Raw genomic sequence first — 26,679 nt, 5'->3', positions numbered from 1 at the left:
GAGGCTGCCAGACAACTCTCCAATACCAAATTTTACAGGCCACTTTCCTCAGATCCCACTGAGGAATACACCAAGAAACTGCATCATCTACTCAGGACAGTCCCTACACTAACACAGGAACAAATCAACATACCCTTAGTGCCCCGACCGGGGTTATTCTATCTACTACCTAAGATCCACAAACCTGGAAATCCTGTACGCCCCATCATCTGGGGCATCTCTGCTTTCCAACTACAGAAGCAGTTTCTCCTCCCTTGGTGTTCACATCTCAACTGCTAGCAGAGCACCTCACCCTCCCTGATTGAACTAACCTCGTTATCTCCATACCTGATTTATACCTGCTTCTGGAGATTTCCATTACTTGCATCTGAAGAAGTGAGGTTCTTCCCACGAAAGCTTATGCTCCCAATACTTCTGTTAGTCTTAAAGGTGCCACAGGACCCTCTGTTGCTTTTTACAGATTCAGACTAACACGGCTACTCCTCTGATACTTTCTAAATTGTGTGTGTTTTGCATTTTAGCATACATAGGGCTAGAGAATTGCTGGCATTTCTCTTCCATTATATTATGATTTAGAATGATTTCAATGGTTTTATAGTTCATGAGAATAATTTTTGGATTGCAGATTCTGCATAATCCATTTCATCTTTATAATATTTTAAGTTTCTCCCTAGAAAAAATATTTCCTATTGAACAGATTTAGACAGGATAAAGATCAGTTGAAATATTGTGATCTGTCGATGTCCACTGGTTTTCCAAACTGATCAGCTAGTGAGCAACTGCTATAACCCAGAGGTCACACAGGTTTCTTACTAGGAAGGCACTTTAACATTGTCCTGTGTTCTGTGAGATTGCTTTGTAAATGGTTTAAAGCTTTTGAAAATAATGGTGTTTTCTATTGATTCCTTTACTCCATTCTCTTTGATAGGAATATATGCTATTTAATTTTCCCACAACTGCTCCTGGCTGAGAATGACAAGCCTTAAGTCAGTGCCCAGGAGATGGAAAAATACAAGAAAAACACATCCAGAATGACTACCGAGCTATCATTTGTTGATATCAACTCACATAGTGGGTTCTAAGATAGCTGTAGTAGAACTCCATAAGTCTTCAGGAAATGTATGTGTTGAATTTTCTAATGACCTGTTTATTGCTTTCTGGGAATAATAATGGAACTACCAAAAAGTATATGCGGTCTTAAAAGGGCTGCTGCTTCTTATTTATTTATTTATTTATTTATTTGGTCTGGATTTCCTCAGTTCCATTCTTTGAAAATAACCAATTTCTTGTTGAGCAAACGATTTATTAGTTTTTAGTCAGCTGATGTGAAGAAAAGGCTTTCTTTGACGTTTCATTTTTTGGTTTATCATATGGACTTATATGCTCGCATTTCCTGTTGTGATCAGATGGAACATGCCCAAACTTTTTTTAGGAGTGTTTGGAGCCGACACCATCTGTGCATAATCTCTGTGAGCCAAAGAGCTGATGACTGAGAATAAAGAAAGGAACACTGATCTGGACACCATGTTTATGATGCAGCAAATAGCTCAGTCTGCTGACTATTGAAATTCTTTTAGGCTACTCATTGTCTATCTTGGAAAGTTTTATTCCGGTATGACACCACTTGAATGTGTATATATAGAAAGAGAACGAGAGAGGGAAAAGCCTGAAGCTTTTTATTTAGCCCTACATTTCTAGTTAGGCTCCTAAATATAAGTGATTGGACTCTCAGAGCTTCTGAACACCCACAGATCCGGCTGAAGTCACCCAGGCTTGAACATTTAGTCCATAATGGAGGTATAAATATATTCTATGCTACAAAGCCGTCCTGAACTCAGCCCCCAGGATAACACACATGGCCTTGGAGTCATTGGGGAGCCCTTCTGAGAAATTAGATTATGCAGTAGAAGGCTAATTCCCCACGGCATAGAGCTAGAAACCCTTTTTAATGAAAGCTTGCAATTTGCCTTTTAATGAAAGGCCAGATTTGTGAAGAAGGAACTTGTGCAAGCTCCCAGGAGCTCCTTCCAGCTTCTTGGTAATACCAACCTCCCACGATCCCCAGCCAGGGATGAGGACAGGAGACAGATCTGCTTGGGAAGAGGGCAGCAAACATCTTGATATCTCTGACTCAGTCAGTGGCCTAGGGGATTTGGGAAGTGGCACCAGCAGAGTGATATTCCAAACATAAAATATTCATGTTAGGCAATACATGTTTGAAGGGGAGAGAGTCTGGATATAACCTGATTATGAGGCCTCCTGAAGTCAATTATCTACCATTCACCTAGCCTCCCATTACTAGTACAGCACAGTATGTAATGCCACTCAATGGTATATTATGTACTTACGGCAAGAGGTGTGCATAGTGTGTGCATTTGTATAAGTGATTTTCACCTATATTCATAGCAAAATATATTCAAAGTAAAAATATTTTTGGAGTGTGCTAGGTGGCTAGATATTTTGGATATTGGAAGGATGGAATATCAAGAATCATGTGCCTCTTTCAGGTCTTTGGGGCATGTAAAATATCTACAGCAAAATCCAAGGGTATCTAAAACAAAGCCAATAGCAACAACAAAATCACCAGTGAAAAAGAGGGCCAGACCCTCAGCTAGTACACATGGACAGAGCTCTTTTGCCATCTGTGCAGCTTGGGCCGATTTACACTAGTTGAGAATCTGGCCCAGAGCTTTTGCTATGTATCCATTCTTTCATATTATTGAATCAACCACTCCACTGCATCCTAATGAGATTTCCATCATCCTGTCCAACTGAGCAATCAGTTTCCTTTAAGAAGGACTCCTTTAAGAATCACTGCCTTGGCTATGAATGGACTGAATGTGGTTTGAAATATGTTAAGATTTTATAGGTTTCCCATCTGGAACCCAGTGTAACTGGAGACGATTTTAGCCACAGCTGCCTTTCTTCATGGGCTGTGCAAAGACTATCTTGCAGCATTTTGACTGTACTTCAGCATTCCAAAGTATTGGGACTCACTGAGGAAAATGAGTCAGAGGGATAAACTCACTAGGAGAAAAAGTCAAGCTTTGTTTAGCAACCACTTCCAGTTCTCACCACATCATGCAAGCATTACATGCATAGGCTCAGGGACCGAGGGATTGCCAGACAGGATCAGACCAGTGATCCATCTAGTCCAGTATCCTGTCTCTAATAGTAGTGAACAGTAGATGTTTCAGAGGACGATACCAAACCTCTCCAGCTGGAAGTTATGGGGTAACCTGCTCACCTGGAAAGTTTCTTCCAACCCCCATTTAGAGGTCAGCATATGCTCAGAAGTATTCGTTTTTCTCTTCTAAGTACTCTTGGTTTTTTAAAAAAATCTTTACTATTGTAACAACTCTGGCAGTTATCCATATAAATACCCAATCCTTTGTTTCAATCTTCCTATGCTCTTGATCTCAATGACATCTAATGGCAATGAGTTCCACAGCTAAATATGCACTGTGTGAAAAAAAATTCCCTTTATAGCAGAGTGAATATTTAGTTGTCACAGCCCTTGCTTGGCTACCCAGCAGAATAAGAGGGTGCAAGTGTCAGCTACTGACTCTTGCTGTGATAGCTGGAAGAGGGGCTACTCACCCAATATTTCCTGCTGCAAACAAACAGGCAGAGTGGTGACGTGGCTGCACCTGCACCCCTCAACTCACTGTCCACACTAGCTGGCCAGGTGCACAGGGACCAATGAGCTTCTCCATGGAAGGAAGTGAAGTCACTTACTCGCTTCCTCCCAGAGGAGCAGGGAGGGACTGGTGCCTGAGTCCCCATTTGTTCTCTGGTCCATTCATGGGGGTGTGCAGCTACAAACTGCTGCTTGCTCGCTCAGGGCCAACTGTAAAGTCATTGTCCAGCGCTGTGGCTTAATTTTTCACAAACGTAGTGAAAATTCATTTACAGCAAATATTTCCAGTTCCAGGCTATTGAACATATACTGTGAACCACAGAACATACAAGTCCTGATCCCAAACTCTTTGAAGTCGGTGAAAAGATTCCCACTAACTTCAGTGGGCTTTGGATCGGGCCCATAGAGAGGAGAAATTTTATTTCCTGGCTGGGAAGTTAGTAACTGTTTAGATACAATGAACAAATAATTTGGAGATGTGAGAAGAGAACCCTACCATGTTACCTGCAGATCAAATCCGTGAAACTATCCATCCCAGAGAAGATAACAGGGGATGTAAGGTGATGCAGGGGGGAGCAGGAAAAGGATTTTCTTTCTCCTAGCAGAGCCCTTTATTGCAAGCAATAGCCAATTACAGCACTTATTACATGGGATAGAAATTGTTCTTTGTAAGAGCCTGTAGAACATAACAAAAATTACTGTGGGCTCCAGCCAGAAGGAAATGCAAGGAAGGTGAGGACGCCTACCAGGAAATCAGAGCTATTTTTTTCACTCATGGAAAAACCAAGAAGAAAGAAAGAAAAAAATGGATTTCAAGATAGCAAGTTCCGAGCAGTTCTCCTTATTGAAATGTTAATGTGTTAGCCGTCTTACTCAGATATGGAGTCAAAACAATTCCAGGCAAAAAGAGAACGCAACAGCTCAGATTTGTTTCTCCAAATGGCAAACCAAATAATATATTTCACATCTTGCTTTGGGAGCCATTCCTGCATTCCTCCTCACCACCATGACATAACTGTGAATTTTAAGTGCACAAGAAATGTGATAGCAAGACTTTAATAGGAGAAAAAAATTATGACACCACCTCTCTAAGTTTTCAAATTCTATGAGCTGTGTTCTTCAGGACCTCACACTAGGGGGTCAGAATGGTTCCTCCCAGTCTTAAACTCACCTAATCACTGTGACGAAGTCTCTGAAGTATTACTTGACGAAAACTGAATTTAAAATGTGCGTTTAAATATTTTGACAAAAGTTTTAGTGCAACTAAAATTATATGGTAAAACGTACATCATATGTTATAGCGTGTTAATGATTAACTGCCTCATTATATCTCTGTTGACTTAGTGGGAGTCTGAAAAGAACTGTGAGGTACCTATTCCATAGTTCAAAAAAATCAGACCATTCCACCTAGGTGCATTTTTTCCAGCTCTCTGCATTCTGTGTCCAGAACTCTGTTTCATGCAACTGACTCATCTGTGGTTCAGGCCACTCACAGACCCACAAAAGTAAGATTCTCTTTTTTTGTACTACTTATTTTATGAAGGTCTGATAGAGAGAGGATGGGGGGAGATGTGAGTATTTCTTTGCTTCCTCAAAGTTTGCTTTCCCAATTGGGAACTGAAGAACTAAGTTTTCAGCCATTAAATCATAGGGATATTGCTAAGAATTATCTAATTACTATCCTGACGTTTTTGAAACTTACTTTTTGTTGGAAGATTTGAATCAAGCAACGGATTTGGTTAGTAAGCTACATCCTAAATGCTGCAATAAAACTGCATGGAAGCAATAAAACTACACTAAGATAGGATTTGAACATCAATTGCAAAACACAACCAAATGCTAAAAATATCAACAAATGAAAACATTTGCTAAAAATGAAATGAAACGAAGCTGGTAAAATGAGTTTTTGTGTTAATGGGGGAAGGGAAAACTCATTCCATATCACTGTATTATGTTGATTTTATAGGGATGAGTTTATAATGGATTTTCTCTTCAAGGTGTTTAAAAATTACACTAGATTTCCAATAGCAAAAACCTTTTAACAAGCAAGGAGGGTACTAATAGACCTCCTGGGGTCTCTTCCAACCCTAGTCGTCTATGATTCTATAATAGGGAAAACCATATACACTTTACTGGTTTATTATTCATCATTTGTAGAATTTCATTTATATTGAGTCATGTTTATCACTTGCATGGAGGCAAGAGTTCCTACCTGATCATCCTTTTGAGGATGTAGTCCTCCCTCCCACCTGTGATTGTCCTGAGATCCAGAGGGAAATTCTCTGAGACTTTGTATCCCTGCAGCAGGTGTGAGTTGTTGAGCAAGGGTGCGGGGCCGCCACACACCCGTCTCCCATGGCAGCACTGCTTCATTATCTTTAGCACAAAGATTGAATGAATTGTTCTCTGTTGTTGTTGAAAGTCACGAGGGGTGGGAGGATGGGAGCAGTGAGGGAAGCACTTGCTGTTAAGGTTTGTTGGAGTGGAGGATGAATTCAAAATCCCTCTCCCAAATTTCAAGTCATCTCACCCCTGTATAAGAAGAATGGGTGGGGAAAAGTAACACTCCCAATATACTAACTGCTTTCAGGTTGCCAAAAATCCAAACCATCTTCCCCACTTTAATGGGTGCCAAAAGTCTGAATAATCCTGCTACCAAAACTTCCAGAGTCCTTGCTGCCACATAATTTAAGTGTTATATGCCTCACAAGGTCTTGGGTGTGATTTGGAGTCTCCTCATTTTGCTGTTTTGCTGAAAAAAATCCATGGCTTTCCTGGATACCCAAGATACAATTGTGCCTTGAATCTGCCAACCTGAGGAATAAGGGACCTGGAATGGCAGCTGAACTGCAGGAGTGTGTGTGTCCATGTCTGATTTCCTTCTTGCCATAGATGGTAATTGGGTGGGGTGGAATCTGTGGTGCCTTTCTGGGAAAGGCCTGAAACCCCGTAAGTCTGACTTCAGGTTTATGAAGGAAAAGAAGCAGCTTCTGTAGCTGCAGAAGCTTATGGTCAAAACTGGGTTGACTATTGCTGCAGGGAAGCCCAGAGCTGGACTAAAACTAAAATGAAGTGCAGCCCTGTCTTGGAGCATCCAGTGTCCCAAGAGTGATGGATATCTCTTATTCCTTCCCCTAAGAGGCTCCGTGGACCATCCTTGGCCCAATGGGCACTAGATATTTTGTGTTCCTTCCTTCAGAGAGCAACTGAGGGGCTGCATTTCCTCCAGCAACTGGAAACTGATCTCTTGTAGCCAACTTCTTTCCCCCAAATATTGTGGCTGTCTGGATTCAGTGCACATGTCTGTGTAACACCGACAGATCTCGGTCGTCTGCAGGTGGGATCAAACCTGGGACCTTAGTGCATGAGTCTCTATTGCCATAAGAGACATATGGCTCTTAGCTAAGTCTGTAGAGCAGACTCATTAATCTCTCTCTAAGTGGTCTCGGTGCCACTAGATGGGACAGAGCACCACACCCAGAGGTATGTGGGTTATATCTGCACAGTCCCAGCCATGTGCAGTATCTAGGCCCTGCAGTTGGCTGCCTTAGCATAACCGTCCGACTCCTGGCCTCTACCTGTGTCGCCCAGCCTAGGCAGGCCTTTGCAGTCCTGGGGTTCTTTCTGGAGGCTCCTGAAGGAATACCTGCTCAGTGTTACCAAGCAACCATTTTGCTGTCTCATTTTTTCCCCCAGCTGCCACACCTGGGATGTTGTCTGTGGGAGTTTCTTCGGAGAAGCTCCAAAAAAAGCCAGGGGCTACATAAGAGACCCTGGCAGAGCTGGGTGTGAAAATTCTCAGCAGCACCTGCCTTTTCTACTCAAGGCAGTACTAACCATGCCACCTTGTTCCTAGCCACAACGTTTCCTCATTCAAACACAAACAAAACCAAACAAAACAACCAACCCTAAAATAGAGGGATTTAGAGAGGAGAAAAGAAACCCGTCTTTTCAACCCCCTGAATGTAAATTAGGGGATCAACAAACCAGTGAATATGGAAATCCTGAGTTTTTGCTCATCCTATAACCAACCTAAATCTTTTTCTCAGGTTAAGAAATATTTTCATAAGGAACTTTCTCACCCCCAAACTTCTGAAGCAGGTGCTCTGGCCACACTGACTGCAGCAAGTTTTTAAATGTTAACCAGAAAGAAAAGCAGTAATGGGCAGAGAAGTTACAATGTCCCATCACAGCATAATCCCAGAGCGGGGTGGAACATCAGTTTGTGACTATTATATGTTCTGTTTGTCTGGCTGTTGTAAGCAGGATGGGTGTATGACTACAACAGGTTAATTCAAGCAGGAAGGAGGACAATGGCTTCAGAGAAACACCCATTTACCCACACTGGACAGTAAATGTCTAAGCCATTCTTTGTGAAGTGCCACCTCTGACACCCTGCTAAGCTCACTGGACAGTGTGTCAAGGAAGAGAGGGTCTCAGCTGGCAGCCACAGGGGGGAGCCAAGCCGGGAAAACTGGAACAGAGAATTTTGTCTGGATTAAAAAGGCTGCCCCTCAAAAGAAGAGACTGTTGGGAAACATTCTGAGAACAAGACCTTCCAGAGAGCAGGGGTCTGGGGTATGTCTTTAGGTACAATGGACATGAGTATAGACGCTTTATTGTTCTAAAGACCTCTGCTACGCTTTGTCTTGTTCCTTCTGTTAAGATTAAACCACACCTTGTTTTAAGAAGGCTGTTTGGGGTCACTATTCACCACTGGCCACAAGTTCTGTGACGGAAGAACCACAGATAACCAAACCCAGTTGGGGGCAAACATAGTTGATCCACAAGGTGCTGTAGTCCAGGACCTGGTCTAAGAGTGGAAGAATCATTCCACCCCAGGGAATCACAGGAACAAAGCCTCATATCTGAGGTGTGTGCATTCAGAGAAGGGGTCAGAGCTGCAGGTAGCCCTGCATCCACGACAATAGGAACATAAGGATTTCCATACTGTATGTTCATCAAACTGCCCCTTGCAGAAACTGGAGATGAGTGAGAAGTTCTGTCAGCCACCTCCCAAAGAGCAGGATAGTCAGGGACTTTTCCCATTGTAAGAAGATAGTAGAAGGAAGCAAGAGCCTGTTATATGGAGAGTCGTGTGCCAGAAGGGGCATACAGGTGGGATTAGGACAACTCACAAATGATTTAGAGAGTTTGAACTAAGCATTTGAACTTCAGGACCCAGAACTTTTTAAGATCCCCTCCCCCCTAATAACAACATTTAATGCACAAATAAAATAACAGTTTATACCAACCACTGTAAGATCTTTTTTGCTCCTTCTTCCTTCATTCACCTGCTGTTGTTCAAACCAGTTTGTCTGTGGGTAGATAGGAGGTTTTTTTAAAAAAACAGATTGGACAACCCACTTAATGAATGTAGAATAGGTGTTAAAGAGTTATTAGAAATAGCTCTCCACTATATGTAGCACTGATCTCAAAATAGAAACAGGTTTGCTGCTATTTATGTTTCACTGAGCTGAGAATGAGTACCACAGCCACAAGAGTTTGTCACTTAGTCCTTTGTGATCTGAAGGAATAAACAAAGTGACAAGAAAGACAACTTTCAATATATACCTAGTTTCAGAGTGCATTATGGAAGGGTTGCAGCTTTGTTTGTTCTCTACACTTGTAACTGTAGCACACACATAGCCATGACAGCAAATCTTACCTCTGTCAAAGAACAGAGAGGTTTATTTCTTGAACAATTGCAGTATTATTAAAAGTGTCATTCTTAGGCACAAGTAATACAAGAAACTGTATGAAACTATACAGTGAAATGGCAGTTCATAGGGCAGTCTTCTTTCCCTCTCCCACAAGTTGCAAGACCAGAGTTGAAGGGATTTCACCATAAGTCCAGATCTCTCATTCCATCACTTGTAACTGATGGGAGGAAAATCATGGCCCTCTAGGGCATGGGATGTAGTTTTGCTCACTTCCATCTTCTCTAAGCCAATAGTTACCAGGCAATGTTTTGACTAGAATAGGCAGTTGGACAGTAGGATTAACTGGGATTCTTTATTCAGGCAAACTCATTAAATATATCCTCTCCTATCATCTTGCTGTTGTCTTCTCTTTTTTCCATAGACTACTTTATAACTCTCCATCTAGTGCTTTCAAGTTTACATTTCGTATTTACTCACTCCTGCTCTATTTAGTTAGCGCTCGATGCAACATACTAATGAAATGATAATATCCCAGTGAAACAAAAAATGAAGGACTTAGTAAGAGAGAGGGTGACCAGGTGTCCCTATTTTATATTTGGGGCTTTCTTTTATATAGGCAACTATTACCCCACCCCCTGTCCTTGGTTTTCACACTTGCTATCTGGTCACCTTAGTAAGAGACAAAACAATAGTAAGGAACTATCAAATTAGTAGCAGCTGCTGGCCTACATAAACTTGATACTTCTTTTCACCACATTCCGGTCTCAGATTCTCCCTTCTCCTAAAGACTCCTTCTCTAAACCTAATCCTCACAGAAACCATGACATCATACACTGGTAGCCACTAGCATTTCATATAATTCTGGAGGTGCCTGGTGGTGACTCCATAGTTAAGGTTGGAACTAGTCATTCTAGAAGTGGCCACAGGAAGGCCCACTTTGCCCCTCAGCAAGGCAGGGTTCAGCAGCAGGGAGGGCCCACAGTAGTTTCCCTAGCAGCTGGGTCAAATCTGTATGTGACCAACTGGTGCACTTTTCTTCTGCCTCTTCCAGCGTGGTGTTGGTGGGGCCCCAGTCAACTGTGTGTTCTGGAGTTAAAACCTCCTATAGAGTCACGGAACATTTCATCCCTCTTTGAGCTATTGTTTCTAATTCAGACTCAGGTGAATGTTGCAGTATCTTTTTTTTTTTTTTGTATTAAAAATACTTTTAAAAAAATACATAAACTGAGATTTGACCCCAGGAGCTGGTACCTTAGGCACAGTTCTATAGTGGGTATGCATTAATCTGGCCCTATACTCAGAGGAGCTTTTGTCTTGGTTTTAACAGGGAATTTCAAAGTTATTTATGTTGTATCATCATACTACATTTGGATAGTTTTACTACACTAAATCTATTAATTCCAGATATTGATAGAATCCCAGAAATCAGAGCTTGACACAGTCCAGTAAGTCATCCAGTTCATTTTGATGCTAGTGTTGGATTGTTTCCTTACAGTATGTTTTGCTAGTACTTTATCCAGTCTAGATCTAAATGTGCACTGCAACTGAGCCTCCACTTTTTCCCCTTAGGTGTTTTAGGGGAATATCTGCAGAAAAACCAAAGATTTTAATTAAAATTAAAAATGGAACAGGAGTACTTGTGGCACCTTAGAGACTAACAAATTTATTTGAGCATAAGCTTTCGTAGGCTACAGCCCACTTTATCGGATGCATACAAAAGCTTATGCTCAAATACATTTGTTAGTCTCTAAGGTGTCACAAGTACTCTTGTTCTTTTTGTGGATACACACTAACACGGCTGCTACTCTGAAACCTGTAATTAAAAATGGCATTCCTTAGCTTCTTTCTGAAGGCCATATTCTTACTGAAAAGTAATAATGAATCCAGTTCTTCCTTGACGAAATAAGATGCATTCCCCATTGAAGTCTATGAAAATAGTGTCTGGCTGCATCAGGTTGAATTTGGCCCATAATATGTAGCACCATTAGTTTGGGTCCTTGTGCCTGTGGCACACACAAGTATACAAGTTTGCATGCTGTTTATACACTGGTCTAACCAACTGTTCTGTCAGAATTTTGCTGTGTAATTTTGGAACATGATAGATAAATCCCAAACTGATATTAAGATTAATGTTATAAAGGTGTTGAATGTACCGTACAGCCAACAATACATTCCTTGGCATTTCGTACAAGTCAATGCATTTTGTCAGTTTGCTGAATCATGGACTACCCAGTGAAATCTTAAAGCAAAATGCCCTCTGCAGGTCAATGATATTTTCACTCAATAAACTTTGAAAGTGTTTGATTAATGAAAAAAACCTCATGTTGCTTACCTGGATTTAAAGGCTCCCCAACCTGCAGGGAATGGAGAAATCAACATTTTTGCCATCTGCAAAATTTTCTTTTCTGAGCATCCTAGAAACATGAAACCACATCTCTGCCATCCTCAAACAATCCAATGGGCCCCAATGCATTTCAGGATCTTACTGTAAATCCCCCCTCCTTTTTTAATTTAAATTTCAAATAACATTTTTGCTAATTTCAATAAAATCAATCTTTAAAAAGGAAAGAAAGAAAGAAAAGTTACAAATCAACCTTTCTGATTTTTAAAAAATTCCCTCTTGTGTCTCTTCTGAGCTAAGCTAAAATGTGGATTGGTTTGATTGGCAGGGGGAATAATAATCCAGGGGTTTAGTCTCATTTAATTCTACAAGAAAACAAACAGGTAAATCCAAGTGCATGAAGATAAGACTATGCTCTAATGAGTTCTGACATTTTGTGACACCGACTTGGTTGTGAAATTCGCCAGTTCTACCTGGTAGCAGTCAGCTGATGAACAGAGTAGTTATTTACCAGTGGTTTACAAATATAGAGTTTTGGGCTCTGCTCAAAGGGTGGGAGTTTCAAAAGTGTTCAGCTTTGGCCTATCTTTGTTCCTACTGGCGTCAACTCACTTAAATAAGAGCGGAGGTAATTCAACAATGAAAATTTTATATGCTGTGCTCCCAGTGCTAGACAAATATAATAGCTGCACTTCGTAGATGTGAAACTAAGGCCTAGTCTTCACTTACCGGCTGGTCCGGAGGCACGCCATCGATGTTCTGGGATCGATTTATCGCGTCTGGTTAAGACGCGATAAATCGATCCCGGATCGATCCCGGAAGTGCTCACAATCGACGCCGGTACTCCAGCTCGCCGAGAGGAGTACGCGGCGTCGACGGGAGGAGACTTCCGGCCGCGTCTGGACCACGGTAAGTCCAGAGTAAGGTACTTCGAATTCAGCTACGTTATTAACGTAGCTGAATTTGCGTACCTTAGTCCGAAGTCCGGACTAAGTGTAGACCAGCCCTAAGACAGAAAACATGCCATCTATAATTCCCCCTGGGGACGTAATACCAGTGTGGTTATTAGCAGCTATTAATTACTGATTTCTATAAAAGAGATGATTAAATAATGTACCAGATTGAAGAGCCTTTATTGATGTAATGCATTTTGAGCAGATAAAAATATAGGTAGGTTTGCCAGAGTAATTCCCTCCCTCCCCCAGAAACAATTGATTAAATATACATTTGCAATATGGAGATTGTCTTCTTCCCACAGGAAATGGACATTCTGGATTCTGTCTGAAATACAGGAGTGCAGTGGAAGCTGATATGATCAGACTGAAGAGTATGCTGTATCTAGCTAGGGCCCCAAAACTGCCTTAGCTATCCTGTTTTCTCTGGCATTATCTTCAATGCTGAAGTAAGTATACAACATACCAGTATGTCAAGAAAGAATGTTTTTGTCCAGACCTACTATATATTATTGGATAAAGAGACTAACTGTTGGATTTTTCTACCCAAGATTTCCAAAATGATCTTTGACAATTTATACCCTCAGCTAGATTATTTGTAAGGAACAGCAGCTAGCTAGATATGGCTTGGATATATTTGTGAAATTCTAAAAAGTTGAATATATAGAAAAGTTATGTGTGTTAACATTCAAAACCCCTCACTGTAGATCTACCTATTGTTGTGAGAGAAAAATTTGGCCTAATATATTGTCTTTCTTGAATCAAGCCCCCAGTTTATAAACTAAATTTATCTGGACTATTATTAAAAGAGGGAAGAGATGGGAGAATGGATAGCTCATGGAATTTAAAGATGTATAGCACCTGTCAGGTCTGTGTAATAAATTAAATTCAAGTCCAATAATCATTAGTGGCAATGAATCATTGCTATAGTTATTTGAAAGCCTATGTGAAACAGTTGGGGGTGTCAGCCCAGTTCTTAGTCAAAAAAATTTCTGCATGACAAAATCAATCAGCATGATTAATTTGCATGCTGTTGGTAAACTCAGCATATGAGCCAAGGACTGAAATATTCTACTACTATCCCATGGTGTCCGGAACTGAGGAAGCTGGGTGGGTTATAATGACTCACCGTTTGTGAATCTAAGACACTAGAGAATGTTATTCCACTATGTAGGTGTGGAGAACAGAAAAAAAGGATAGTATTCTACTCAGTCCCAAATCTACCCTCAATCCAAGAATAATGCTAAAACATTCTCAGTTTAATCATTATAAATGCTGACATTTAAATCTTCACCATCAGCCTTCATCTTAATGGGGACGAATGGGGAAGTTGATGCTTACAGATCTCTCGTTTTCAGTCTGTTTAACGTTGATCCCTTCAGCTCAAAGTTGAGGTACAGTGGTGGAATGAAGAAGCTTATAGGGCCATTGCCTGTATTCTGTGGGTAAACAGAGGATTTCAGACTCCAAGGCTGTAAGATATACTAGAATCACAATGTGCACCAATGGAGAAAATAACTTTGTGAAATACATGAAACTTACCTTTTGGTTTAGGAATGTAAAATAAATTGTATAATACTTGCCAATGGGGGATATTTCCTCCCCATCCCCAGTACAACAAAGTGAATTGAAAGAAAATCTTGATGTTATTCAGTTATAAACACTAATCTTCACAAATTCACCATGGTTAAGGAAAGGAGACTACAATACTTCCTCTGTATGTGTACTCTCTCATGTGTACGTACACACACACACAAACTAACTAATATGATCATGTTCATAATGATATATTGTGGTTTTTTTCAGTGCCTCTGCAATTGTCTGTATGGCTAATATGCCCACAACAGAATTCTGACATTTGTTGAAGATCTCCAGACCATGACCTCCCTAGTCAGCACTTCTCACCTCCAACTAGCTGCTTTTGCTTTTGGTACAACAGGCTGGATCTTATGCAGTGTTTCAATGGGACTTGTGGAATGGAGAGTATGGCATGTGGACAACACCACCATCATCTCCTCTGGCATTGCATGGGTGGGAATATGGAAAGTTTGCTTCATCAGTTATCTCCACGTTTCCTCTGGCCTTAAAGAACAGATCTGTCATAAAATGAATGACTATGAGACCTCCATCCCCAATGCAATTTTTGTTGCTCAGGGCCTCCTGCTGATTGCCATGGTTGTTGGTGCACTGGGAATGGCTTCCACTATATTTGCTCTGAGGAGTATTTATATGGGAATACTTTACAAAACTCAGATCATCCGTTTTTTTCTAGTGGCTGGATTCTTGTACCTAGCTGCAGGTCTTTGTGTCTTAATTCCAGTGAGCTGGAATTTCTATTCTGTAGTGCACAACCAAACAATCTCCTTTCCCCCTTCTTTCTACATGCCCTCCAGCCCAGTGACTCAGGAAGTTGGTGCTGCTATTCCTGTTGGGATCATATCTGCCATCCTGCTGCTGCTGAGTGCGACGTTCTCTTTTTCTTACAGATTTCCTGTCACCCCAAATGCTGGGGTGTAATCCTGATAACAGAGACTTGAACTTTGTACCAGGCAGGTGGAGCATAGTTAAAATATAAATATAATGACCCAGGAACTGCATGTTAAGGCCTTATCTGGATCTTATTCTAACTTACAGTGGCATTAATATTTGGGTATTCAAACCAGATGACTACCAGTAAAGGCCATGGTTAGTAGTTTGGACATAAAACAACTATCCTATTAATTGTCATACATTATCAGGGACTCACCGATGAGACAAATTGGTTGATTCGTGCCACAGCTGCTGACTTCAAGCATTTGTTATCATCTGCATATATGGACTTTATTCATGTATTAAAGTTTAGAAGAACAAACTGTTTAAATGTTCAAGGAATTGATGTTGCCCCACTGAATTAGGTCCTTCCAATATTATGCACCTTGTGCAACTATATTTTCGAAATGCGAACTTGTCTTTTTTTGCTCCCAAGATATTTTTGTCCTGCATAGAAGACTTTCAGTGACATATCAAGAATTCTAGTACGTACTGTAGTCAAACTCAACTTGAATATCATTACAATTGTATTATATGAGTCTCCATGTATTGTACTAAAGATGTCTTACTAGTTTCTCTTCTATCTGTAGGATGCCCTCTGAAGTTGATTGTATTTGACCCTATATTTATTTGTATGTCCTTACTTTGCTTGCTGCAAGTCTTTACCTGAAGGTATGGTGTGTTATCAGTTCCTCATTCAAACAAAAGATCCAGAAAGTCTGCAAACATATGCTTCTTGATCAGAGACTGCATTAATTCAAAAAGGAATGTGAAAGAGGGTAACATCTTCGACCAGTGTCACTACTAGAATATTTCTTAAGTTGAATCTGTTCTTTCTATCATCAGAAATCCATGCATGAAACTTTTGGTGGCAGCCACTGTTTTATATGTTAATTGGATTTTTTAAAATGTCCAAAGCACAGCAATAAACCAGAGAAGCCCACAAAAATCAGGGTTTCGGGGGAACAATTGAGCAGTAGTGGTAAGAGACATTTTATTGAATAAAGTCCCATGAGGGGCCCTGAATTTTCAAATCTCTGTTACAAGAGTTCTAGGAATATAAATGAACATACATGAAGATTCATTGCTTTAATTACGATGTGTTTTCTAAAATACTCATATAAACGTTAACTGTACAAGATGTAGAATGCCAACAAACCAGTTCTGGCTGGCACTTTTTTGGTAATTAGTTCTGCTGTTGCTTTTCATTCCTAATTTCTGAGGTTAAAAAAAAAATGAAAATTATGAAAGCAAAGCCAAATTCTTGCAAAACTTCTGGGGAGACATGCAACCATATCCATCTTCTCCCCCTGCAAATCAACTCTACTTCCTCCTCCATTCCTTTCAGGATCCTGTTCAAAACTGCCTGATTTGGCCAATTCTGCCTCAGTTTTACCCATGCAAACTCCATTGAAATCATTAGGTTTGCATGGGTATGTGACAAGGGAATTTGGTTCTTCATTGACACACTGTGACTTCCCCTGGTCTATCCCATGAACCTGGCCTCCCTCTCCTACCTCTCTGTTTCCTCTGCTGCTAGAACCAGCTTTCTTGCTGGTTCTAATTTACGGTCTTGCCACTGTTGCTAGAGATCCTTTCCTCTGAAAGACCACTTTCAGTACAGTAGCTCCAAAGCTCATCAACTTTCCCCCTTACTTTTTAAATCTTCTCTGAAATAGTAGCTTCTCTCTCTTGTGTCTAACTTGAAATTTCTTTCACCTTCTGTAATTATTTATTATTTAATACTATAACTGTTTGTAACTGTATACAACACTTTTGAATACTGTTTATGAAACCAAAAGAATTAGAGGTGGAACAGACCTATTAGCTAATTTATTCCAGCCTGCTGCTAGTGAAAGTTGGATCTTCATGATACATTTTGTAATGCTTTGTCCAGTATAGTTTTAAATGTTCCAGATAATCAAGATTCTATCAGTTCTCCCGATATATTATACATAATAAAGTTTCCATTTTACTTTCTTGTATTTGTAGCAGAACAAGGTAGGGGTGTGTGTGTATTTCACTAAAGTAATAAAATATGAGCATTTTCTGGCAAAACATTTTTAAAGTTTTAAATTTAATAAAAAGAAGCAGCAGCACAGATGTTGATGAGTTTATTTGGAGATAAAATGTGTGTAATTCCAACTGTTTTCCTCGACCACATTCACTGAACCATTGGGTTGGGTTTTTATTCATTCTTCTTAGCTAAAACAAAAACATGTAGAAATTTGGGTATATGTTGGTACTGTTCCATTCAGTGCTGATGTCTGTTTGTTCACTGTGTCCTGAGGTGTGACTTTGAAGCACTGTTTGTATGGAACTTCTGAGCTTTACAAGGTCTGAATTGTAAAGTAAGCAGGACTGTGATAAGGTGAGAGAGGCAGCCAACCTAACAGAAATCTGTGTTAGGGGTTAGAGCACAGATTTCAAAGACCGTTGCACTAGCTCCTTTGATTATCTGAAAGCTTTGGGTGGCTCCCATTATCTTTGGATAATTGGGGTTGTACTGTGTGCCTGTGTATATTCCTGAAACAGTATTTATTTCTTTATACATTTCTACAGCATATAAATGCATATATTGTTATTTATTAACCTGTCCCTCTGTGCAGTTCAAACTTAATATCCAACACCAATAGCAAGACTATCAATGTGTATTTATGTACATCAAAACATAGGTCTGTAGTCAAATACCATAGAGTTTTAACACCCTGGATGTCTCCCAAAACAGAAATGAAATTCTGGCCTCATTGATATCAATGGCAAAACTCCCATTAACTTCAGTGGGACCAGGATTTCAACCTAAATTTTATTGAATGTTTTGCTTATGAAGGTTAAGATTCTGGCATCCGGGAAAATTGATGCTCCTGTTTTTTTTTTTTTTTCCACAAATGTGGTACAGTCCATCAGCTTTAGTGCAGACTTCTCATGCTACAGAGTAACAGCCGTGTTAGTCTGTATCCGCAAAAAGAAGAACATGAGTACTTGTGGCACCTTAGATACATCCGAAGAAGTGGGCTGTAGTCCACGAAAGCTTATGCTCTAATAAATTTGTTAGTCTCTAAGGTGCCACAAGTACTCCTGTTCTTCTCATGCTACCTTACTAGTGACCTTGAAACTGACCTGTGGGTTCCACCCTGTCTGGGAATGCCTCTATACTAGCTCCGTCTACAAACACACCCAAACCTGTTTTATTTTTCTGATCGTGGTTTGGTGTTTTGGATTATCTGTTTGAAGCTTTAACTGGTGTAACAAATGTCTGTTTAGGGGAAGAAGAATTAGGGCTTTTCTTTTAATTGACTAATGAATTACATCAGTCAATCCATATGCATTAAGAAGGAGACTATACCTCTTTGCATTTTAGGATACTGATTTGTTTGTAACATCTGCCTCACTTGTTTTTTGTTGCTCTGATATCAATTGATAAAGCAATTGACTTCATTAGGAATAGGATTGTGCCCTAGCAGACTGTAATATACTGGAAGTGTTTCTGTGAAAATTGTTTGAGTCACACAAAAAATATTTTTTCAAGAAAAGTAGATGCAGTTTGCGGATGTAAAATTAAAAAGAATTTAACATGCCACTTTTTGTACTCCATTGGTTATTGATAGATGTTTATTACTGAATTCCCAGCAGTGGTTATTTAAATAATGGACCAAATTAAAAAGAACTAATTAATAATCCAATATATTGTGAAAGCATACAAAGTGAATATCTGACTGACTGAATATATCTTTGTGCTAATGGAGATTATCTTCTTCCCAGAAAAAATGAGGATCATTCCCAGTTACAGCTGAAACAAAGGAGAACAGGAGAGGTTATATTGCAAAACATGCTGTTTCTGACAGGAAAGCAATACACATTTTTGATCCAACAATTTTTCACAAGAGCTATCTTCACTGCTGATTTTGAGTACTTCTATTTCTTAAGCACATACCAATGTGAGGAAGAAATGTCTTTGTTCTTATTTATGTTATGGGATGCTACTGTGGAGAGAGATCAGAAAATGACTGGTGGATTTCCTTCCTAACATTCCAAAATCATTTTCCAGCTACTTACACACACACTCATCTTCAGACAGAATACAACATAATTGTGTGTAGTGTCTTACTTTAAAACTGCATAAAACACTTTGCAGAATTAAATTACAGTGGCAAAGTTAATAAGGAAAAAAAGCAGAGGGAATAAAAAGATGTAGGAAAGGGAAAAAAGATGGCTTTGGTGAGATTTGAAAAGACGTGGAGCATAGCTGTGATTTAGAGACACAAGATGGCTGTTTCAGATGGCAGGGGTTTCATAGCAGAAGGCTCTCACATCAGATTGTATGAAAGGACCAGAGAAAAATCAGAGATGCAAGTTCAGAAATACAGGCCTGGAGCAAATCATGGGAAGTTTGTAAAAAGACAACAACTTAAACTGAATCCTGAAATAAACAGTGGAGTTATTAAAGAACGCATTGCTTTAGGAATATGAAATAAGGAATGTGATTTTAGAAATTAAGGACTTAATTCTGCAACTGTATTGAGCAGTAAGTGTTGCCAAACCTTGCCACAAAAGCCTATAATAATTATCCCAGGGCCTTCTCTCTCAACGAGGAAAAATAGTGCCTTGATCCTCCATTCTTCACCTTCCCTTCCTGCTCTTTGATGGCATAAACGCCTTAAAAAGCAGTCCTTTGATGAATTTTTTTAAAGTTAAAAGGCTATTTTAGTGCTTAACCCACTCTGGTCTTACCTGGAAAAATTTGAAATGCCACATGCAATTTCCTGAACTTTAGGAGATTAAAATACTTCAAAACAAAGATTTTTTTTTGCTAAAATTAGATGTTCAAATTTACCTCGTACAGAATTTATCTGGAATTCTGTACTAGAATAATGAAGGCACTTGTAGCAAATTGTTCTCTTAAAATAACACACTAATGGACACGAAAATTATAGGCTCCAAGTACATTCAGATATCCACTAAGGAAAACTAAGCTGGGATTCCTTTTATGAATTTCACCATCAACATTGCCAGACACAGCATCAGTTCATAAAGCCATCTTTCTCTAAACCAAAAATATTCCCATTCCCCGACTGAATCAGTGTAGTCCCATCTTCTTACTGGAGAGAGGAAGGATGGGCTGGTAGATAGAGTGCTAGTTGGGTAGAGCTGGGTTCAGTTCCCTGCTTCTCCACAAACTTCCTGAGTGATGTTAGACAAGTCACTTATGGCTATATTTTTAATGTATTTAGATGCCTAAACATGCAGATAGGTTCCTAGTTGTATTTGAATGGGAGTTGTGCATCTAGAAGCTTTTGTAACTATGACTAGGCTACTAGTGCATCGTTAGGTGCCTAAACATCTTTAAAAATCTGTGTGGTGCACTGATACTATAGTAATGGAGGCCAACTATGTTCTTAAGATAGATCCATAGATGCTGGAACTAGCAGAGTAGGAAGTGCTACCACACCCACTGGCTTGAAGTGGTTTCCATTATATACAGGGTTTACAGTTTGGTTCAATAGCTCTCAGCACCTCCACTATATAAATTGTTCCAGTGCCCTTGGATAAATCTATAGGAACATTGTTCCTACCTAAAAAGCTATCCTCAGTGATGAAGAATTAATTCATGCATATACAGAATTATGTGGTGCTAAATATTAGTAATGAGCAGGGATCCTAGTTTTCTGTGATAAAAAACCTGCAAAATTCTCTGATAAACCCCCCCTAAAAATTTGCTTTTTTCCACAATTAAAATGAAACGCTGAAGTTTAGTTTCCCTGGCCACAATATATATTAGGGATCAGATGAACACAATGTTTTACTGATATACAGTAGAACCCCATTTATCCGAGCTTCCATTATCCGGCTCTCTGTATTAACTGAACCACCAGACACCCAGGTCTCTCAATCCTGGGTGGTTGGTGGTTCAAGACGACTAATGGAAGCTCAGATAAACAGGATTCTACATATGTTTTTATTTTTTTTCACACGGACAGAAAATGGAATATTGGGGAAGCAAGGGGACACAGAGAAGAGAAGAAGGGGAGCGAAGAGGCATGGGCTCCTGGACACTATGGTAATACATATAATCAATAAAAACAACATGGCAGTAGGATGGACGATAATGGCTGGGGTGAATATGAAAGAGCAAAAAAATGAGAAAGAGTCTTTTCAAAGAGGGCAGAAAATATACTGAAGAAAGAGCAGAGGGAAATAAGAGAAAACATTATGGAGAGACCTGAAAAGAAAAATACAAGGGCTGATCCGGTTCTTCTGGTAACATTCCCACTGATTTCAATGGGAGCAGGAGCAGGCCTGTGGAGTACCTGGTTACATAGGTGTTGACTCCGTGGGTGCTCCGGAGCTGGAGCACCCACGGGAAAAAAATAGTGGGTGCTCCAGGTGGCAGCCAAGCTCCTCTCTCCCCCCGCCCCACCTCCTTCCCCTCCCCTGAGTGCACCGTGTCCCCGCTCCTCCACCTACCTCCCAGCACTTCCACCCCCCCCCGGCCACCACCAAACAGCTGTTTGTCAGCGTTAGCATGCTCTGGGAGGCGGGAGAGGAATGGGAACGTGGCACGCTCAGGAGAGGAGGCAGAAGCGGGGCCGGGGTGGGGATTTGGGGAACAAGTTAGAATATTGGCAGGAAGGGGGCAGAGTTAGGGCTGGGACTCTGGGGACGGGGTTGGAATGGGAGCGGGGAAGGGGCAGGGCAGGAGCGGGGCCTCATGGAAGGGGTGGAGTAGGGGCGGGGACAGAGGCAGCGGGGAGGGTTAAGCACCCAGGAGAAAGAGGGGAAGTCAGCGCCTATGCCTGGTTACTTGCTTTCCAGTGTCCAGGGAGGAAGCCCATCCTCCTAAAGCCAAAAGGCTCTGATGTGGGTGGAGCTGAAGCAGAACCAGGCTCCTGCACTTGGGTCTTGTCTGCTTCCCAGCTGGCTCAGAACCCTGCCCACTAGTTGCCATGGCACCCAGTGCAGAGGCAGCAGGAGTTCCCTCCGAAAGGCCTGTAGCTCTGCCGAGTACTGGGGCGTTGCATGTACATATGTGCACAGGGCTGGATTAACTCATCATCTGGCCCGAGGCAAACAAACTTCTGGGCCCCTCTCCTGGCCAGCTAAATTAGATGCTCTGGTGATGTGGATGCTTTCATATTAACCCTGTTCAGGCCAGTGCAGCTGCACTTGTGAGCTATTAAGCACCTTTAGCTCCTGCTACACAGGTGTAGCTAAGTGAATTCTCTCCTGTCCGGAGGAGGGGGATCCTTGGTGCAGGAGCTGGCTCCACAGCAGTGGCAAGGGGGCACAGTACTGGCCACTCCATTGCCCACTCAGGTTTGGCCCAGCTGTCCTTCTGTCATGACAGAGGAGCAGTCAGGCCAAATTTGAGTGAGTGGCATTGTGACCTAACACATGGGCCTCTCCATGAATTTGGGCCTTAGGCACGTGCCTGGCTTTGCCTATGCGTTAATCTGGCCCCATATGTGTTAATGTGTGTGCGTATAAAGAAACAATATATTATTTTATTTATATTCCGCTTCATTTCAGTGGACCTGCACATGTCTGCATTTGCCCATGACAGGATCCGGGCACTCTTTGAAGATCTCCAGACCAAGACCTCCCTGGCCACTCGTATTCACCTCCAGAGAATTGGCCTTGCTTTAGGTACGTTAGGCTGGATCCTGTGCATCATCTCAATGGGACAAGTGCATTGGAGAATGTGGCATACAAGTAACGCCACCATCATCTCCTCTGGCATTGATTGGGTAGGAATCTGGAAAGTTTGTTTTAACAGTCACGGCAAAGTCTCCAGAGACCTTCGGATAATGTTCTGTCACAGATTCCGTTTCAATGATGCCTTCATTCCCCAGGAAATTTCTGTTGCCCAGGTTCTTGTATTGGCTGCTATAGTCCTGAGGGCATTAGGAAAAGCTTTCACTGTCTTTGCTCTGAGGAATATTTATATGGAAATTCTTCCCAAAACTCAGACTATCAGCTTTTACCTATCTTGAAAATATTTGCGGGTGTCTGTGTCTTAATTCCAGTGACCTGGAATTGCTATTCTGTAGCATACAATTGTGCTATCCCATTTCCTCCTTCTTTCTACATGCCCTCCAGCTCAGAAGCACAGGAAGTTGGTGCTGCTATTCCTGTCGGGATCGTGTCTGTCATCTTGCTGTTGATGAGTGGGACCTTTTTCCTTTCTTACAAACATCCTGTGATGCCGGATGTTACGGTGCTGTCTGATAACAGACTTGAGCTGCATGAGAGAAAGCTGGAGCATAGCTACAAGATAAATATAGTAGCCCAGTGACTTTGTGTGTTCAAGGAGCTCTCTAGATTTGCAGTGACATCAATATGTTAGTATTGGAACATAGGGGCACACCAACAAAGTATATGATTAGTGATTTTCACATAAACAGCTATTTCTAATAATTACAAGACATTGCTATGGACTCAACATTGAAGCGAACTGTTGATTCACTCTACAGTTGCTGACTGCTATCATTTGTCTTCTATATACGTGAACTTTATAAGTTTTTATTTTCTTTCAAAATAGGTATTTAACTTTTCACTGTTGACCTGTTCATTTAATTGAGTTTTTCCTACTGTAATCAACACCTGACACTAAAGTCTTTAAATCAAGATTGGCTGTCTTTCTAAATGATATGTATGCAGCTAGTTTAACCAGAAGTTATGGTCTCTGTTATGCAGATGGTCAGACTAGATGATCATAATGGTCCCTTATGGTCTCAAATCTATGAATGCCCTACTTTTCCATCCACCTTGCAGCCTGACACACATTTTTTGAGTGCAATGAGATGATTAACAAGCTTAATCAGTTGTTAATGCAGTATCTATCACATTTTGTGCTCTGCTACTTAAGAGCCAGCAGAGGGAGCATGAGTTAACAAATCCTGTTCCTTGAGAGAGAGATTAATTACTGACTTCAGTAATGATGATGATGATGTTGAACAAAAAAGAGAGCCACAAATTCCAGGGGGAAAAAAACCCACATTCATTACAGTGCTGTTAAAACCAGCAACAAACCAAACCACTGTGGCCAAATGAAAAAGGACAACGTTGACAGAAAAAACACGTTTCTTTCATGCTTTTAAAAAGGGTTTACAAACAATGAGGATTTTAGGTCAGCCCGGTCTGGCAGATTGATTTAAGTGACTGAACTCAAGCTTAGGAACAACTCTGCTCTTATGCTAGCTCTGACACTAGTCTTCTGTGTGCCCTAGGGTGAGTCACCTAACCTGTCTCTGCCTCTCTTTTCCCATCTCTAAAATGGTAATAACACTTATCTAAGTGCAGGTCTACATTACCGCTTAAGTCAATCTAACTTACATTGCTCAGGGGTATGAAAAAGCCGCCCCACAAGTGATGCAAGTTTTGCACTGTCCACACCCGCACTGTGTCCACACTCTCCTGCCAAGATAGCTTCCGCTTCCCACCATGGTGGAGCAATTATGCCGACGGGCTCTCCTGTTGACATAGCGTGTCTTCATCAGACGTGCTACAGTGGCGCAGCTGCATTGGTGCTGATGTAGTGCTGTAGTGTAGACTTGCTTTAGGTCACAGGAATGGTGTGAGGGTTCATTAATGTTTGTAAAGTGCTTGTAAAATGGAAAGTGCAGTATGTATGTATTCTAAGTACTATTTTAAAACATGTAATCTTTTAAAAAAAAGTTGGTGCCACTGGCCTGGTGTGACAAGGGTGAAGGTGCACACTACAAAGTGATTCAGCATTCCTGAGAGGATGTGGCAACCACAGGGTTCTAATGGTATCACTGTTAGTTATCGGAGTAGATTAAGGCAGACACTGCTCATTTAACTGGCTGCAGTTATTAAAACAGAAGTTGGAAAGGGCATGTGCAGCAGAGCTGTAGTGCTGCCTTTTATCTTAAGAGCACACATCACATTATGTTTTTCCGTATTCAAAGAGCATCCATTTAAAATAAGTTAAAATGAACTTATTTTTTATTAAAGAAAACAACAAAAAGAAATAACAAAACATAGGGCTAGATTTACAAAGGGACTCGGTCACTGCAGTGCTGAGTGTTGCAGCACCTAACTTTTAGGCACCCTGCAGCTTAGTGGAATTCACAGCCATAAGGTAGGTACCCAGACTCCCTGTGCGATGCATAAGGAGAGTTAGGTGCTTAAGAATGGGAATCACAGCAGCCAGTATATTGAGTGGAGAGCTGCCTAACCTAGCCAGTAGGAAATGCTGAGGACAGGGGCCTCAAAGGGAGTTAAGTGCCTAACGCTGGATCAGAGAGAGTCACCTATCTCCAGTTGGAGTTCACAGCCATCAACTCTCCCCTGAAGTTAGGTGTTGAGCCATTTTTTTGCAAGAAATGCTGAAGGAACGGGTGGTGGCGTCCCACTTATATCCTTTAGCCCAGTGGTTGGCTTCTGTCCCAAGAGGAGGTAGACCCAGTTCAGATCCCTTTTCCACATCAGATAGAGGAGGGAATTGAACTGAGGTCTCCTACAGCCTACTCCCTTCGCAGGCCATTTTGTAGGGGTGTATGCATGCTCATAGCATGCCTACTGAGTTACGCCCCAAAGGAAAGATAAATAGGGAAATGCCCATTTTGTGAATCCTGCTGGGACTTAGAGATGAATTAGATACCCAGTTGCTGAGTGGTGTCCCAACTTAGCTGTGCACCTACTCACCTGCTGAAATTTAGGTGCTGTGGAGACTTAGGCTCCTCTAGGGTAAAGTGGCAGCTGAGCACGGGGTTGTGAATGCTGGTGGCACCTAAATATTGGTGTTAGGTGCCTAAAGTGGCAGTTAGGTTTATAAGTCCCTTTGTGAATCCAGCCCAGAATGTCTCCATGAGGGTCTGCACTGGGTAACAGATTACAGCCACTCTGAGTGCAGAATGAATGCAGTCTCTACACAGGCAGAGATCTTAGAAATTCAAAAATGCTGTACACAGAAAACAAAGACATCACAGTTTCAGAGCTACAGTTTGCTTCTAGAACAGGCTGGTTTGAGTCAAATTAATACCTGTGTTCAGATTCTCAGCTGAAGTCAAGGAAGCTACACTAATTTACATCAGCTGATGATCAAGCCCCTGGAATACACAACTATATTTGAAATATTTCAGTTTGTGCCTGCTTACAGATAGTCTGAATTTAGCCTTTAATGCCTGTCAAATGTGCAATAGGGCCCTAAAGAAATTTTCTGAAGTTTGAGAGCTTTGGGCTGATTATCAAGAGGCTAACTCAACTAGATCAGCTTCATTTCAAATAGGAATTTATTCAGGGAACTCCTATGGCCTGTTTTAAATGGGATCACAATGGTTCCTTCTGACCTTAGAATCTATGAAAGTTTGCTGATCACTTAATGAGTACAGTAACTCCTCACTTAAAGTCATCCTGGTTAACATTGTTTCATTGTTACGTTGCTGATCAATTAGGGAACATGCTTGTTTAAAGTTGTGCAATGCTCCTTTCTAATGTCGTCGTTTGGCAGCCGCCTGCTTTGTCCACTGCTTGCAGGAAGAGCAGCCCGTTGGAGCTAGCTGGTGGGGGCTTGGAATCAGGGTGGACTGG

At 41.1% G+C, this 26,679-nt stretch overlaps 1 protein-coding gene and 1 pseudogene across 1 annotated transcript; both read left to right on the top strand.

Moving 5' to 3' along the window:
• Nucleotides 1-5,052: 5,052 nt before the first annotated feature.
• On the top strand, nt 5,053-18,099 carry LOC128825492 (claudin-34-like). The gene is made up of 3 exons (XM_054008023.1): nt 5,053-5,145; nt 12,903-13,046; nt 14,404-18,099. The coding sequence occupies exon 3, from the start codon at nt 14,476-14,478 to the stop codon at nt 15,112-15,114; it is 639 nt and encodes a 212-aa protein (XP_053863998.1). The 5' UTR covers nt 5,053-5,145; nt 12,903-13,046; nt 14,404-14,475; the 3' UTR covers nt 15,115-18,099.
• Nucleotides 18,100-22,664: 4,565 nt separating this feature from the next.
• LOC128836259 (claudin-34-like) lies at nt 22,665-23,419 on the top strand (annotated as a pseudogene).
• Nucleotides 23,420-26,679: the final 3,260 nt, after the last annotated feature.

This window comes from Malaclemys terrapin, chromosome 1 (assembly GCF_027887155.1).
Source record: "Malaclemys terrapin pileata isolate rMalTer1 chromosome 1, rMalTer1.hap1, whole genome shotgun sequence".
Lineage (NCBI taxonomy): Eukaryota > Metazoa > Chordata > Testudines > Emydidae > Malaclemys > Malaclemys terrapin.
This window is presented reverse-complemented; position numbering and strand designations above follow the sequence as displayed.

Excerpts from the sequence above, each read along its gene's own strand:
- LOC128825492 (XM_054008023.1), top strand. The coding sequence starts at position 14,476 with ATGACCTCCCTAGTCAGCACTTCTCACCTCCAACTAGCTGCTTTTGCT.